Source organism: Pistacia vera, unplaced genomic scaffold (genome assembly GCF_008641045.1).
Source record: "Pistacia vera cultivar Batoury unplaced genomic scaffold, PisVer_v2 Contig487, whole genome shotgun sequence".
In the NCBI taxonomy this organism is placed as follows: Eukaryota; Viridiplantae; Streptophyta; class Magnoliopsida; order Sapindales; family Anacardiaceae; genus Pistacia; species Pistacia vera.
In genome coordinates this window covers 1207504-1223365 of record NW_022196320.1, presented here as the reverse complement: position 1 = coordinate 1223365, position 15862 = coordinate 1207504, and the positions used below count along the sequence as shown (strand labels likewise).

General features: G+C 33.8%; 3 protein-coding genes and 1 pseudogene across 3 annotated transcripts; 3 read left to right on the top strand and 1 right to left on the bottom strand.

The window, feature by feature from the left end:
* The first annotated feature begins 7439 nt into the window (after nt 1-7439).
* LOC116104872 lies at nt 7440-8434 on the top strand. Its single transcript, XM_031391308.1, has 5 exons — nt 7440-7657; nt 7758-7812; nt 7900-7955; nt 8181-8281; nt 8376-8434. The coding sequence occupies exons 1-5, from the start codon at nt 7490-7492 to the stop codon at nt 8422-8424; spliced, it is 429 nt and encodes a 142-aa protein (XP_031247168.1). The 5' UTR covers nt 7440-7489; the 3' UTR covers nt 8425-8434.
* LOC116104870 lies at nt 8435-9153 on the top strand (annotated as a pseudogene).
* An 802-nt stretch (nt 9154-9955) lies between these two features.
* On the bottom strand, nt 9956-14124 carry LOC116104841 (glutamate receptor 1.2-like). The gene is made up of 5 exons (XM_031391267.1): nt 13805-14124; nt 11335-12292; nt 10863-11166; nt 10391-10776; nt 9956-10300 (listed from the first exon to the last, which is right to left on the bottom strand). The coding sequence occupies exons 1-5, from the start codon at nt 14095-14097 to the stop codon at nt 9962-9964; spliced, it is 2280 nt and encodes a 759-aa protein (XP_031247127.1). The 5' UTR covers nt 14098-14124; the 3' UTR covers nt 9956-9961.
* Nucleotides 14125-14136: 12 nt separating this feature from the next.
* On the top strand, nt 14137-15273 carry LOC116104868 (ATP-dependent zinc metalloprotease FTSH 4, mitochondrial-like). The gene has a single exon (XM_031391300.1). It carries the CDS (start codon nt 14183-14185, stop codon nt 15083-15085), a length of 903 nt encoding a protein of 300 aa, XP_031247160.1. The 5' UTR covers nt 14137-14182; the 3' UTR covers nt 15086-15273.
* The last annotated feature ends 589 nt before the right edge of the window (nt 15274-15862 follow it).

Below are 15862 nucleotides of genomic sequence, written 5' to 3'. Positions count from 1 at the left end.
CCAGCACTTGATAACCAAAATCGCCCGTTAGCGGCTTCAAGAAAATCCAATGTTTTTGTTGTTTTTTGGGGCGATAGTTCCAACTCCCAAATCAGTATAAGGTATTGTAAAATCAACATAAAACTTCTGTTTGCCGCCATTGTTATATCTCCAACGAACCATCATATTTCTATTTTGTTTCCCCAAAAGATGCACAGAATGTGAGAAAATTAATGAAACATCAAGCAACATTATGGTTTAAAAATTGTAAGAAGAATATAAAAGAAAACAAGTTTTGTGTTTTGGAAAAAAAGGATAATAATATATGATAAAAACCTGTGACAAGCTTACCTCAAGATAGACCTCGTCAATAAGTTCACTGTGAGTCCCAATATTCTCCCAGTTGCATTCAGAAATGGTATAAACTCTAATCTACTTCAAGCTCAAGCTCAACTCTGCCTCTTCAATAGCAGCCTTGATACATCTAGCAGAATCCTGTGCGATGTTACATTAATGAGGTTACGATCTACGTTCACCAATTCAGGGAATCCAACACTTCGTGGAACAGCAATTTTAAGCTTTCTGATGCTCATTTTGTGATGAACCTTTTGGAATTGTAGCAGATCCTCCAGGCCATATAATATCTTCAAGTCTCACAGAAGTATTACTCAATATAAATTCTCTTCCATGAATGGATGAATATAATTCTCAGCAATTTTTCCTTCAGGAGTCCAAAACCCAACTCTTCGTTCCCCTTTCCCTATCATATTCTATCTCAAATGCATTTAGGACTAGTTTCCCATTAACAAATTGAAAATCGCCACTTAAACCTTTGAATTACTACACGCAGAAGTATTTCTACAAGGAGTTTTCTTTAGGCCTTGCCCTTTCAATTGCTTTTGCTAGAACCCAACCAACATCATATGCCAATATACAAAATGGGTTAACTCCATTACTTCCATATCTGTTTCAAGAAAGAATTTTTTTCTCCATCTTGAGTAAAATTGTGTAGCTCCTTTGAAGGTGAACATAGGATTTGAACCGATCACTCCTTGCATTGAGTCCATAACCTCAAACGATCTTGGGGTGCAAGTGTTCATATTCATACTATTTACAGTCAGTCCAAGCATAACCTTTTTTCATCATTCCTAATTCCTTGCACTCATGAATAAACGAGATGCGAAATGGTGACATATGCACAATAAAAACTGTTGGTCCGAATGCCATGAGTTTGTTCAGCTCTTCATTGATTTGATTATAAGCTGATGAGACGGCAAGCGAGCTTTTGTATGCAATATGGATTTTTTTTATCTTGCAAGGACTCAACCAAATGCAGGTAAAAACTCTCCTAGCTCACCCAAAAATTTCGTTTCCATTGATGATTGTGCACCTATGGATATGATTGCCTTCAGTTGAAATTTTCCAAAAGATCAACAGCTGCATGTGCAAGACATTTAGTCACTTAGGATTCTAAGGTAGAAATTATATTTTAAATTAAAAAATAATAATTTAATTAAATACTTATTTATATAAATCATTTTATGATTTATATTCAATTTAAGGTATTTTACAAATAGACACCACCCAATTTTCAATTTTAAAACTACTCTAATATACTCTTTTAAAAACTACTCTAATATGCCTTTTAAAATCCTATATATAGAACATCTTTATATCACAGTAGTGAGATCAAACTAATTTTATTCTGCAAAAAGTTATATTTAATAGAGATGTAGTTAAATTAATTATTATTTGACTTAGTTATTCTTAGTGCAAGTGGCTAAAGTAAAGTATATACTACATTAATATTAAAGAGTAAACGACATGTTCCCACCCAAGGTTTAGTGAAATCCCAGGTTGGTGTCCCTGATTTCGTAAATTTTATATTCCCACTCTTAAATGGACATTGTTGTGATGAACGGGTTCTCACACAGGGGCAAATGGCCTTTTACCAAACTACCCTTACACCTTCTTCTCATCATCATCTCCCATACCACCATCATACGAACCCTTGTCCTCACTCAGCAAAGCACACCCCTCCACCAGCCATCCCCACTCACCATTTGTTGTCCACGATCTACTCCAAGGGTTGCATGATAGCTGTACTTTGTGACGTTTTCCTCTACAAATTGTCAGTTTTTTCCTCCGCATGACAGGGGCAGTCTGTGTGTGCCTTGGTGAAGAAGAGTGTAGAGAAGAGAGGAGAGAGGGGAGAGAGAGAGGAGAGGGAGAAGCGCCACAGTGAAGGAAAGGACCATTTAGCCTTTAACGGTAAAAAATGAAACGGCGTCCATTTAAGGGTGGGAGTTTAATTTATGAAACCAGAGGTACCAACTGGGATTTCACTAAAGCTTGGGTGCCAACATGTCGTTTACTCATAATTAATTTGAAGTATGTCAATCCAGGTGCAATCACCGATAAAGATAGACAGTTTTAAAAATTAGTATATTTGTCTATGTAATATTGGAATATGCAGAGTCATCTTAAAAGTTTAAATTTGCATTCTCTTGAATGTTTTTCTCTCATCGTAATTCTATAAATACATTATACTATAATATAACACATGCAATCTCAACAAATTCAAGTACCATAGCATATATTTTTTAAATATCGAGATGAATTATATACACAACAGTTGGTGATGAGAAATCTCACCGCAAATATGAAGAAAAGAAAAGTCTACATAAAATAATACACAGTGAAGCAGCTGGAGTCAGTTGTTAAAACATGATATGATCGTTGAAAATCAACTATAAAGCTCACCGGAAGATATAGCAAGTAGATGTGTCCTTTGGAATCACTTGTGCGAAGAACAATTCTTGTTTTGTAGTAACCATATACACTGTAAGGAATATGACCGCCTTCAAGTTGAAATTTTCCAAAAGATCAAAAGCTGCATGGTGCAAGACATTTAATCACTTAGGATTCTAAGGTAGAAATTAAGTATAATTTTAAATTAAAAAAAAAAACTATTTTAATTAAATACTTATTTATATAAAATCATTTTATGATTTATATTCAATTTAAGGTATTTTACTAATAGACACTTACATAACCAATTTTCAATTTTAATAACTACTCTAATATACTCTTTAAAATCCTTTATACAGTAAAAACATCTTTATAGTCATAGTGATAGAATTAAACTAATTTTATTACTACGAAAAAATTATAATTTAATAGAGGTGTAGTTATAAAATTAAATTATTATTTTGACTTAGTTATTTTTAGTGCAAATGATATAAAGGTAAAGTATGCACACCACTGATAATTAATTAATAGAGTATGTCAAATCCAAGATGCAGTCATTGATAAAAGAGATAAACAGTTTATTAATTATAAACACGTGTAATATACATTATTAATTATTTTTATATAAAGTATTACTATATGAAGGTTATTCTTATATGGGTAATGTTATGCGTACTAACGGATTTTACTAACTAGTATACTAACTTTTGTTAAAATTACATATGGTACCCGTACTATACGTATGGTACCCGTACTATACGTATGGTACCCGTACTATGCTTTAAGTTAGTGCACTGGTTAGTAAAATCCGTTAGTACCCAAAGTATTATTGTTCTTATATAAAGTATTACTATAGACAAGTTCTACTGTAAAACAAATTATTAATTATAAACACGTGTAATATACATTATTAATTATTAATTTCCAATTTAAAATATTATTTTTTATTGCATAATACTATACATACAATTTTTTTATACAATATTTCTCATACAATATGATGTGGTAAAAGATGATTGATTGATTTTAAATTAAAAATAAATGTTCACTAAATCATCTTTTATCACATCATATTATATGAAAAATGTTGCATGTGTAGTACTACTTTTTTTTTTTTTCCTCTTCTTCAATATAAACACATTAATTATAAACACGTGTAATATACATTATTAATTATTAGTTTTCAATTTAAAATATTATTCGTTAATTGTATACACAACAGTTGGTGATGAGAAATCTCACCGAAAATCATGAACGAAAAAAGAAAAGTATACATAAAATAATAACACAGTGAAGCAGCTGGAGTCAGTTGTTAAAACATGATATGATCGTTGAAAATCAACTATAAAGCCTCACCGGAAGATATAGCAAGTAGATGTTGTCCTTTGGAATCCCTTGTGCGAAGAACAATTCTTGTTTTGTAGTAACCATTTACACTGTAAAAATCTGAAATTGACATGGAAATAGAGCTTTGCATCATCCTCCCCTCCCATGAACCCATATCAACGATCAATCCAACATCAATCTCCAAGTGAGATTTATAGAGTTGAGCAAGCAATATTATTGGAGCATTGAAGCTGAAAAAGATGAAAAGGTAGAGCCTGCAGAAGATTCGGGTCTTCTTCTTAATCTCCATGTGCAACCTCTGTTTATAATATTTCTTTGGTTTATATGTGTTTATGAATTATGACAGTCCTGGTCTCATGTGCAACCTCTGTTAGTTTATAATGTTTCTTTGGTTTATATATGCTTATGAATTATGACAACTCCAGTATTCCAACCCAATAGTCTTGGTCTCGAGTGGACTTGGAAACACTTTGAGAACTAAACAGAAATTTCTAAGAAGCAAGCAAGGAATCTATATAAACTACCACTGATTCAAAAAATTTAGAATATCAGATATGCACTGATGAAAGAATTCATTTTAGTTTCTAAGATTTGATAACAAATGTATGAGTGTGTGTGTCTATATATATATATTAAAGTTTATGAGTTTGTTGCAAGAAGAGGATTTTTTTATGAGTTTTATTTATTTATTTTTATGTTAGTATGATTTGTTTTAATTATAATTGTATTGAACAACAACAAATTAAAATTATCAATACATTTATCATTAGGAAAATATTTTAAAGAATATTATATTTTTTAATTTCGTCCTCCCTTACTTGAAATCCTGACTTTTCTAACAATTAATTTGTAGAAGAAAATTAGTTTTGACTGAAAAGTGTGAAGCAAGTTTGGGTGAACACGCTTACGAAGTTTGATTAATCATGTTTCTATATTGAATAGAAAATTGATTCCTTAGAAAGTTTCCCACGCGGCTAAAGACTTTGGTAAAAACAAATTGATTGACTTTAATTATAAAGAGTGTAACATATTTGTTTGTTGATATACAAATATTCAAAATAACTATAATTTCTCATTCAACACCATTAAACAGTAGAAACAAGAACAACGTTTCAAAGTTGTTAAGCAAAAAATCGTTTGTTGCGAGAAGAGGATGATGGGAGCCTTGTTCGTATTAGCATACTTCCTGTTTTCATGATTTTTTTTTTTTTTTAAACCAAGAATGTAGATGCCAAAAGATTAAAGAAAAGATAATTAGAAAATAAAAATAAAAACTAAACTTACCTTTTTATGATTTTTTTTGTTTTTGTTAACTGGGTGTCTGAATCAATTTATTATACTTCGACTAATCCTCACTGCCTTAACGCCCTAAGTAGATCATAAGTAAATGTACTATTTTTGTATATAGTGAAGAATCAAACCTGATACTGTAGGTTAAAGATATGCACAAACTTCTTAATTCGCCCTTACCATTGGGCTACCAATGAATGGGTACCTTTTCATTATTATTGTTTTTCCATTGATTGAGTTGAAACTACCTTCCACCATTTCTGAATATTTTAAATCTTAAAAAAAAAAAAAAAAAAAATGAATCCCAAACATGTAAAAGGGTTTAGGGTTTCAACAGGGGTGAAACCAAAAATTTAACTCGGGGAGAGCTAATTTTTTTTTTTGTTTTAATATCAAGAAAAAAAATGTTGCAAATGATACTAGCGATAGGGGTAGAGACCTATATATTAATTTATTTTTTGATAAAGAATGATAAGATAAAAATTCATTTTAAATTAGGATTCTGAAATCTTTTTTTAATAAAAAATAATGAGAAACAAAAAAATTCCTTTCATTAAGATTGATAAAATGAAAGATACAAGTTTTTAACAATGAGGATGGATATACAAAGTACAAACTACAATAATCTTTAAGGATTATAAATAAGTATTAATGTAAATATGTATATAGAATTAATTTAGTGGTATTATATTGGAGTTGTTAAATTAATGAGTTTTTAATCATTCAAATATTATCATCTTAGTTTTATTCAAATAATTAGCCCATATGAAACACGAACTACAAAAGCAAAACTCAATTTTTATTAACTATTCTAGTTTAATATTTTTTTTTTTTTTACCAATAAATTTGACTAAATCCCAAATATAAAGTTTATTTTTGATGTGAATTGGAATTAGGACGGAGTGGTGTTATTCAAGCTCCATGCAATCTCTTTGTAAGCTCCAATATTGATTAAAAATATTATATTAAAAATTTTAATTTATTTCAAAATTGTCATTTTCTTAATCTTTTTAACCTAATTCTATTCTGGTTGAGAAACAATAAAATAATCATGAATGAGAAATAACAAAATAAATAATAAGATTTCATTAAAAAAATTGCCCTGATTTATTTTTGCCCATGATTTACCTCTGAGGCCGTAGCGGTTGATTGTTGTGAGATAGTTTCCCTTGAAGATTAGTTGAGGTGCACGTAAACTGACTCGGACACCTCAGTTAACAAAAAAAAGTAAAAAAATAAGATTTCATTAAAAAAGAAATTATTAGTATACTTTTACCCTTATTTTTTTTAATTTAATTATTTCCACCGATAATGCTATGATTTAAATTAATTTAGAAATAATAATATATTTATCTAATTAATTATGGAAATAGAAGATGAATGTGATAATATGTACCCATAATTATGCGAAAAACTTTGTGCTTTGATTTTAAGGAATGAGAGCCAGAGAATCCCTATCTCTTGCACAAGTTTATTTGGGCCAAGTTGTCCCTTGAGTTCTCATTAGTGATGGCAATGGGCCGGGCCGGGATCGGGTACCCCTTGGCCCAGGCCCAAGCCCGACCTCATGACACAGGCCCAAGCCCGGCCCGTGCCCGCTACGGGTATGATAGGCAAAGCCCAAGCCCGGCCCAACGGGTTTTTTATAACCGCAGGCCCGGCCCAAGCCCGCCTTTTTTAATAATGTTTATTTTTAAATATTAATAAATTTCAAATTTTTTTATATTTTTAATTTTAGAAATGGTTTTTAAATATTAATTGAANAATTAACAAAAAAATGTAAAAAATAAGATTTCATTAAAAAGGAAATTATTAGTATACTTTTACCCTTATTTTTTTTAATTTAATTACTTCCACTGATAATGCTATGATTTAAATTAATTTAGAAATAATAATATATTTATCTAATTAATTATAGAAATAGAAGATGAATGTGATAATATGTAACCATAATTATATGAAAAACTTGTGCTTTGATTTTAAGGAATGAGAGCCAGAGAATCCCTATCTCTTGCACAAGTTTATTTGGACCAAGTTGTCCCTTGAGTTTTCATATTAAAGCCAACGGTTAACGGTCTCTTTGAATGTTTGTTTATTGCACGCCAAACATTCTCATTCCTCCATGGCTATTCAACCTATAACTTCATCTCTTCACTCTCATTTTCATCTTCAACTCCTCCCTCAATCTCCTACTGCTTCTCCATTTTCGTTTCTTCCTGGACACCTCCACTCTAAATTTCACAAGGCCCCCAGAAAATGTCCAAGAATCATTTGCAAATCCAATGAAGATGTACATTCCATTCTCGGTTTGATCATTAATTTTCATCTTTTTCATAACTTGAATATAATTTAACTCATTTAAATTGTTTAAATATGTTTGAAATTGTCAGGATTATCTCATAGATGCTCCTGTTTCTGTTGGTGATGGCTTTCCTTTCAGTGGAGGTACATACCCATCAAATTAGTTATTTCATTTTTAACTGGTTAATTATTAAGAATACTATTGAAGGAGAATGCGGTTGTTTTGTTCAGGCAAATATTCAGATGGGTCATCACCTTCTGATGAATCGTTTAAGCAAGGAAAAATGGTAAGTGTACTAGGAAACTTTCTTTGTAGTAATTTTATTTTACTTTTTTTAAGGGCTAAAGGCTCATTGTGTCCCCTGAATAAGTTATAATAAATTTCCTCATAGCTTCGTCGAGGTTTACTGAAAAGAAGCATCAAGCATGCCTATTGATAAACATTGAAATGTTTCTTGGTTGTTTAATAATGTTGCTCACCAATACGAATTTAAGAATCTTTTTTGCTTTAGATGAAAGCACATCCTGTTTCTGGTTCTGGTGAGAAGGCAAAAGATCCTGTTTTCGGACTTACTATGGGGGCTGCTTCTCAGGCCTCAGCTGATGTTTTCAGGTAATATATTTGAAAGTAATTGAAATCTTCTGTAGACTATTACCTAATAAGTAGTTTCAATAGTGCTTTTTGATTAAGATTTGATTATTTGCAGGGTTTACCGATTGAAACATGCTCTCTCTATATATGATTTTGTGCCTTAGATGGTTCTGCTGTTGCCTCTCCAATGGCTAGCCAACTAAAGAGTAGCTTCACTTCTTCAGTCACAAGAGGACTAGTCACACCAAAGGGTATTTCTGGAGCTCCATTTACACTTGCGCCCTCCAAGAGAGCCCCTCGTTTCACTGTCAAATCTGTCCAGGCTGATAAGGTAACCAAACCATTGATGTTTCATTAGGATTCAGGAATTTCATTATATTGTATACTTGAATTCAGTAAGACCTTCATTTTGATTTCTCTTTTCGTGCAGCCAACTTTCCAAGTTATTCAGCCAATTAATGGTGACCCTTTCATTGGAAGTCCTGAGACTCCAGTCACATCAAGTCCATTGATTGCATGGTACCTCTCCAACCTCCCAGCTTACAGGAATAGAGGTGGGGTTGGCCCATGGGTTCCTTCTTGTAGGCCCATTTGTTAAGGCAGGCCCATTGAGAAACACAGAATATGCAGGAGCAGCAGGGTCTTTGGCAGCAGGTGGACTAGTTGTGATCCTGAGCATTTGCCTGACAATGTATGGAATTTCTTCTTTTAACGAAGGAGAGCCCTCAATTGCCCCAGGTCTGACCTTGACAGGAAGGAAGAAGGAGCCTGACCAGTTGCAAACTGCTGATGGTTGGGCCAAGTTCACTGGAGGGTTCTTTTTTGGTGGAATATCTGGTGTCATTTGGGCATTATGGATGGTTGAATTCTTAGGATAAATTGAAAGAAGGAACCTGAACACTCACAAAATCAGAAATAATCAAACAACTAAACGTAAGTGTCAAGTTGTAATATTACATCGTTTTTCTAGTTATTCAAACTGAATTCGGCCACAAATAATTTCTATAAAGGTCTACACAAAACGCCAGTTTTTGTAAAGCTGAAAACTATAAAGCAAGCCTAGAGCTAAATCTTAAACCATTCGCTCCATCTTCATAAGCTTTCCATTTTCTCTTAGTCCGGCAATTGCTCTAGACATGTAAGAACCAATGGTTAACCTTTCCGAAAAACCTGAAAGAGCGATTGTCAAATTCTGGTTAAAATTGTATGGTACTCACAAAAGCAAAGCCATTTGTGTTAGAAGTGGATCCAATCTGCCGATTAATTCTCAAGGAAGATTTTGATGTATGGTATATGATCAATGATAGAAGAGACGCGGTTTGATAAAGCATCGGCTACTCTTGGGGAGGAGTAAATGGTTGAAGATTAGAATTTTTGAAATTCAGGTTGCTAATGACTGGCTTGGTGATGGAATTCCTTTGGTATCCTATATATAATTCTCCTTTGAATCTGTTGAACTTCCTAGAATTTATAAGAAACTCTTCTGAAACCCTTTACCTCGTCTAGTTCTTTTTGATTCAAATAAACAACTTCAAATTACTTGTTTTTGTTTGCTTTTATGGCTTTTTATAATTGTTTGTATACCACCAATTTATTTGACTAAAAAAATACTTCTTAAATAAAAAAAAAATTCATTTACACCTACACCTCTACTCTAAAGTTCACAAGGCCTCTCTGAGGTACTCTTTTTACATCGATTTTCTAGTTGTTTATAGAGAGGTACTCTATTACAAACTTTATTCGTCCCCACATAATGTCTCTGAGGTCAAAGTTCTCCACAAAGTGCCAGTTTTTGTAAAGCTTAAAACTATAGAGCACCGCTAGAGCTAAAGCTGAAGAGACTCCACTGATAAGGAATAAACCACGAAAGCTATCAAGGGTAAGAGGCTTCACAACACTTGAAGGGTCATCGTCCTCAGATGCGAAGGTTGAGTGTCTCTTAAACCATTCGTGCTCCAACTTCATAAGCTTTCCATTTTCTCTTAGTTTGGCAATTGCCCTAGACATGTAAGGAACCAACGGAGAACCTTTACGAAAAGCCTGAAAAATCGGTAGTAGTCAAACACACACACACACACACACAAATATATTTCAAATACATAAGAAAAAAAAAGGTTTTATGATACTCACAAAAGCAAAGCCATTTGTGGTAGAAGTGGATCCAATCATGGCATAATCTGCAGAATACTTTGCAAGGAAGATTTTGATGTATGGTATCTCATCAATGATAGCAGAGACACCGCCCTTCTTACTTCCTCTTGATAAAGCATTAGCATACTCTTCAGGAGAACAGAATGGTCGAATATTAGAATTCTTGAAATTCAGGTTACTAGTGACTCCCTTGACGATGGAATTATTGGTTTGGTATCCTATATAATTCTCCTTTAAGTTCAGTTGAATCTGTTGAACTGTAATCATTGAAGTCAAAGTTGCAGTATAACTAGAAGTCAATATAAGCACGACGAACACCCACACGATCACCACAAATCTTGAAAAATTACTTAACAGCTTCTCCTCTGTAACAATTAAATTAATGTGTATGGTGTGAGTAACCTAAATAATGAAATTTTTATCAAGAATTGTGCAATGAGAAAGTGCTTACTGTGAGCAAAAGCTAGGGTTGAAAAGGAGAACCAGAAAATCATTCCAATTTGGTGAGATGTTGGACCTTGGAATTCATTGTTAATAGGACGTTCAATTAGCCAAATGACAATGCCGGTTAAGATAAAAAAGCCAGCACTTGATAACCAAAGATCACCCGTTAGCGGCTTCAAGAAAATCCACATGTTTTTGTTGTTTTTTGGGGCGATAGTTCCCATTCCCAAATCAGTATAAGGTATTGTAAAATCAACATATAAACTTCTGTTTGCCGTCATTGTTATATCTCCAACAGCACCATCATATTTCTATTTTTTTTCCCCAAAAGATGCAAAAGAATGTAGAGAAAATTATTGTAACATCAAGCAACATTATTGGTTTAAAAATTGTTAAGAAGATATATCAAAGAAAACAAGTTTTGTGTTTTTGGATAAAAAAGGATTATATATATATATATAAACCTGTGACAAGCTTACCTGAAGATAGACCTCGTCAATAAGTTCACCATAAGACCCAATATTCTCCCCAGTTGCATTCAGAAATGGTATAAACTCATAATCTACTTCAAGCTCAAGCTCAAGCTCTGCCCCTTCAATAGCAGCCTTGAATACATCTATGCAGAATCCTGTTGCTGATGTTACATTAGATTGAAGGTTACGATCTACGTTCACCAATTCAGGGAATCCAACACTCCGTGGAACAGCAATTCTAAGCTTTCTGATGCTCATTTTTGTGATTGAACCTTTTGGAATTGTAGCAGATCCTCCAGGCCATATAATATCTTCAAGTCCACCAGAAGTATTACTCAATGATAATTCTCTTCCATGAATGGATAAATATACTTCTCCAGCAATTTTTCCTTCAGGAGTACAAAACCCAACTCTTCGTTCCCCTTTTCCTATGATATTCACTATCTCAAATGCATTTACGACTAGTTTCCCATTAATAAATTGAAAATCGCCACTTAAACCTTTGAATTTACTACACAAAAGTATTTCTGTAAGGAGTATTCCTTTAGTCCTTGTCCTTTCAACTGCTTTTGCCAGACCCCAAGCAACATCATAGGCAAATATACAAAATGGGGTTAACTCCATTACTTCCATATCTGTTTCAAGAAGAAATTTTTTTCTCCATCTTGCAGTAAAATTGTGTAGCTCCTTTGAAGGTGGAACATAGGATTTGAGACCGATCACTCCTTGCATTGAGTCCATAACCTCAAACGATCTTGTGGAATGCAAGTGATTCATATTCATACTATTTACAGTCAGGATCCAAGCATAACCTTTTTTCATCATTCCTAATTTCCTTGCACTCATGAATAAACGAGATGCGAGAATAGGTGACATATGCACAATAAAAACTGTTGGTCCGAATGCCATGAGTTTGTTCAGCTCTTCATTGATTTGATTATAAGCTGATGAGACGGCAAGCGAGCTTTTGTATGCAATATGGATGTTTTTATCTTGCAAGGACTCAACCAAATGCAGGATAAAAACTCTCCTAGCTCACCCAAAAATTTCGTTTCCATTGATGATTGTGCACCTATGGATATGATTGCCTTCAAGTTGAAATTTTCCAAAAGATCAACAGCTGCATGGTGCAAGACATTTAGTCACTTAGGATTCTAAGGTAGAAATTATAATTTTAAATTAAAAAATAATAATTTAATTAAATACTTATTTATATAAAATCATTTTATGATTTATATTCAATTTAAGGTATTTTACAAATAGACACACAACCAATTTTCAATTTTAAAAACTACTCTAATATACTCTTTTTAAAAACTACTCTAATATGCCTTTTAAAATCCTTTATATAGTAGAACATCTTTATAGTCACAGTAGTGAGATCAAACTAATTTTATTACTGCAAAAAAGTTATAATTTAATAGAGATGTAGTTATAAAATTAATTATTATTTTGACTTAGTTATTCTTAGTGCAAGTGGCATAAAAGTAAAGTATATACTACATTAATAATTAAAGAGTAAACGACATGTTCCCACCCAAGGTTTAGTGAAATCCCAGGTTGGTGTCCCTGATTTCGTAAATTTTATATTCCCACTCTTAAATGGACATTGTTAGTGATGAACGGGTTCTCACACAGGGGCAAATGGCTCTTTTACCAAACTACCCTTACACCTTCTTCTTCATCATCTCCCATACCACCATCATACGAACCCTTGTCCTCTACTCAGCAAAGCACACCCCTCCACCAGCCATCCCCACTCACCATTTGTTGTCCACGATCTACTCCAAGGGTTGCATGATAGCTGTACTTTGTGACGTTTTCCTCTACAAATTGTCAGTTTTTTCCCTCCGCATGACAGGGGCAGCTGTGTGTGGCCTTGGTGAAGAAAGAGTGTAGAGAGAGAGAGAGAGAGAGAGAGAGAGAGAGAGAGAGAAAGCGCCACAGTGAAGGAAAGGACCATTTTAGCCTTTAACGGTTAAAAAATGAAACGGCGTCCATTTAAGGGTGGGAGTTTGGAATTTATGAAACCAGAGGTACCAACTGGGATTTCACTAAAGCTTGGGTGCCAACATGTCGTTTACTCATAATTAATTAATGAAGTATGTCAAATCCAAGGTGCAATCACCGATAAAAGAGATAGACAGTTTTAAAAATTAGTATATTTGTCTATGTAATATTGGAATATGCAGAGTCATCTTAAAAGTTTAAAATTTTGCATTCTCTTGAATGTTTTTCTCTCATCGTAAATTCTATAAATACATTATACTATAATATAACACATGCAATCTTCAACAAATTCAAGTACCATAGCATATATTTTTTAAAATATCGAGATGAATTTATATACACAACAGTTGGTGATGAGAAATCTCACCGCAAATAATGAAGAAAAAGAAAAGTCTACATAAAATAATAACACAGTGAAGCAGCTGGAGTCAGTTGTTAAAACATGATATGATCGTTGAAAATCAACTATAAAAGCTCACCGGAAGATATAGCAAGTAGATGTTGTCCTTTGGAATCACTTGTGCGAAGAACAATTCTTGTTTTGTAGTAACCATATACACTGTAAAAATCTGAAATTGCCATGGAAATAGAGCTTTGCATCATCCTCCCCTCCCATGAACCCATATCAACGATCAATCCAACATCAATCTCCATGTGAGATTTATCGAGTTGAGCAAGCAATATTATTGGAGCATTGAAGCTGAAAAAGATGAAAAGGTAGAGCCTGCAGAAGATTCGGGTCTTCTTCTTAATCTCCATGTGCAACCTCTGTTTATAATATTTCTTTGGTTTNTTTTTTTTTTTTTTTAAATTACAGGTCTTGAAGGCTGATGATGTTGATTTGATGATCATTGCTAGAGGGACTCCTGGGTTCTCAGGTGCTGATCTTGCAAACCTAGTCAATATTGCTGCACTGAAGGCTGCAATGGATGGAGCCAAAGCTGTGACTATGGCTGATCTGGAGTATGCAAAGGACAAGATCATGATGGGAAGTGAACGCAAGTCAGCTGTCATCTCTGATGAATCACGGACACTGACAGCTTTCCATGAGGGTGGTCATGCTCTTGTGGCCATCCATACCGATGGGGCGCTTCCAGTTCACAAAGCAACAATAGTTCCCCGAGGAATGTCCCTTGGCATGGTTTCCCAATTGCCTGATAAGGATGAAACAAGCATTTCCCGCAAGCAGATGCTTGCTCGACTTGATGTTTGCATGGGGGGAAGGGTTGCAGAAGAGCTCATCTTTGGAGAAAATGAAGTTACTTCTGGTGCATCTTCTGATCTAAAGCAAGCAACTAGCCTTGCAAGAGCAATGGTTACAAAATATGGCATGAGTAAAGAAGTTGGTGTTGTCACTCACAATTATGATGACAATGGTAAGAGCATGAGCACAGAGACTAGGCTCCTTATTGAGAAAGAAGTGAAGTACTTTCTGGAAAGGGCTTATAACAATGCAAAAACTATTCTCACCACCCATAACAAGGAGCTCCATGCACTGGCTAATGCATTGCTCGAGCAGGAGACACTTACTGGAAATCAGATCAAAAGTTTACTTGCCCAAGTCAATTCACAGCAGCAGCAGCAACCTCAGCAGATAGTTGCACAACAGAACAGTTCGCAATCCAACCCAGTGCAACCTCCATCGACTCCTAATCCAGCTGCATCAGCCGCTGCAGCAGCAGCTGCGGCAGCTGCAGCTGCAACTGCTGCCGCTAAGTCCAAAGGCATTGCACCTGTGGGATCATAGTCTGAGAGAGGCTGGTAAGGCTGCCGCTATTTATTGAATTGAATGTGCATAATTTAGTTACTGGCCTTTTTGTTCGAGAACTGTAGTTCCATTTCTGGTAGACTATTTCATGTATAACCATGTGTTCGAAAATTTAACAGAAGCTATAGAAGAAGTTAATGGCAGTAGAGCATTACCTTGGCAAGTTATTTTTAAGTTCGTTGGGATGTGTATGCTGTCTCCTCCTTTTTACGTATTCTTCTCAACTGGTCTTTGCTTATACGGTTCAGAATAATGTTCAATTTAAAATTTGGTTCCTTTCTGATTAGTATTTATTTTTATTTTATTAATATTTTTGCTTGTTTTGTGGAGGAAGAGATTTTTCTGTTTATGTTCGATGAGGATTCGGTGGAAAGAAATTCAAAGATGCTACCACACCGGTTCTGTGATTTTGTATGTTAGACAGGCATGAGATAATTCCTTGTACAGGACAACCATCTCACTGAATATTTTCACTATTCTTCTTCTTCTACTAATTTGTTCATGTGATGCCTTTTCAGTTGTCATTAGTTTTTCATACAGAAATCATTTATTATTATTTAAGAAAAATTAATAAAATTGTAACTTTGCTCAAGTTTCCACATTTTTAAGGTGATACCTCCATTAAACATTTGAAAAAAAAACCTATATGATTACCATTTTTTTTTTTCACTATGAAATTTTGGAATCTTCATCATATATTCAAGTTACAAGGTTGAAATTTTATGATGTTCAGAAAAATAAGTGCATTGATAAATT

What these genes read in the sequence shown, in the direction of transcription:
- LOC116104872 (XM_031391308.1), top strand. Translation starts at nt 7,490, where the DNA reads ATGGCTATTCAACCTATAACTTCATCTCTTCACTCTCATTTTCATCTT. An exon ending in TTTGCAAATCCAATGAAGAT is followed by an intron (nt 7,658 to 7,757) that starts GTACATTCCATT and finishes TGAAATTGTCAG; the next exon opens with GATTATCTCATAGATGCTCC. An exon ending in CGTTTAAGCAAGGAAAAATG is followed by an intron (nt 7,956 to 8,180) that starts GTAAGTGTACTA and finishes TTTTTGCTTTAG; the next exon opens with ATGAAAGCACATCCTGTTTC.
- LOC116104841 (XM_031391267.1), bottom strand. Translation starts at nt 14,097, where the DNA reads ATGGAGATTAAGAAGAAGACCCGAATCTTCTGCAGGCTCTACCTTTTC. An exon ending in AACCCTAGCTTTTGCTCACA is followed by an intron (nt 10,777 to 10,862) that starts GTAAGCACTTTC and finishes TAATTGTTACAG; the next exon opens with AGGAGAAGCTGTTAAGTAAT. An exon ending in CCACAAATGGCTTTGCTTTT is followed by an intron (nt 10,301 to 10,390) that starts GTGAGTATCATA and finishes CCGATTTTTCAG; the next exon opens with GCTTTTCGTAAAGGTTCTCC.
- LOC116104868 (XM_031391300.1), top strand. Translation starts at nt 14,183, where the DNA reads ATGATCATTGCTAGAGGGACTCCTGGGTTCTCAGGTGCTGATCTTGCA.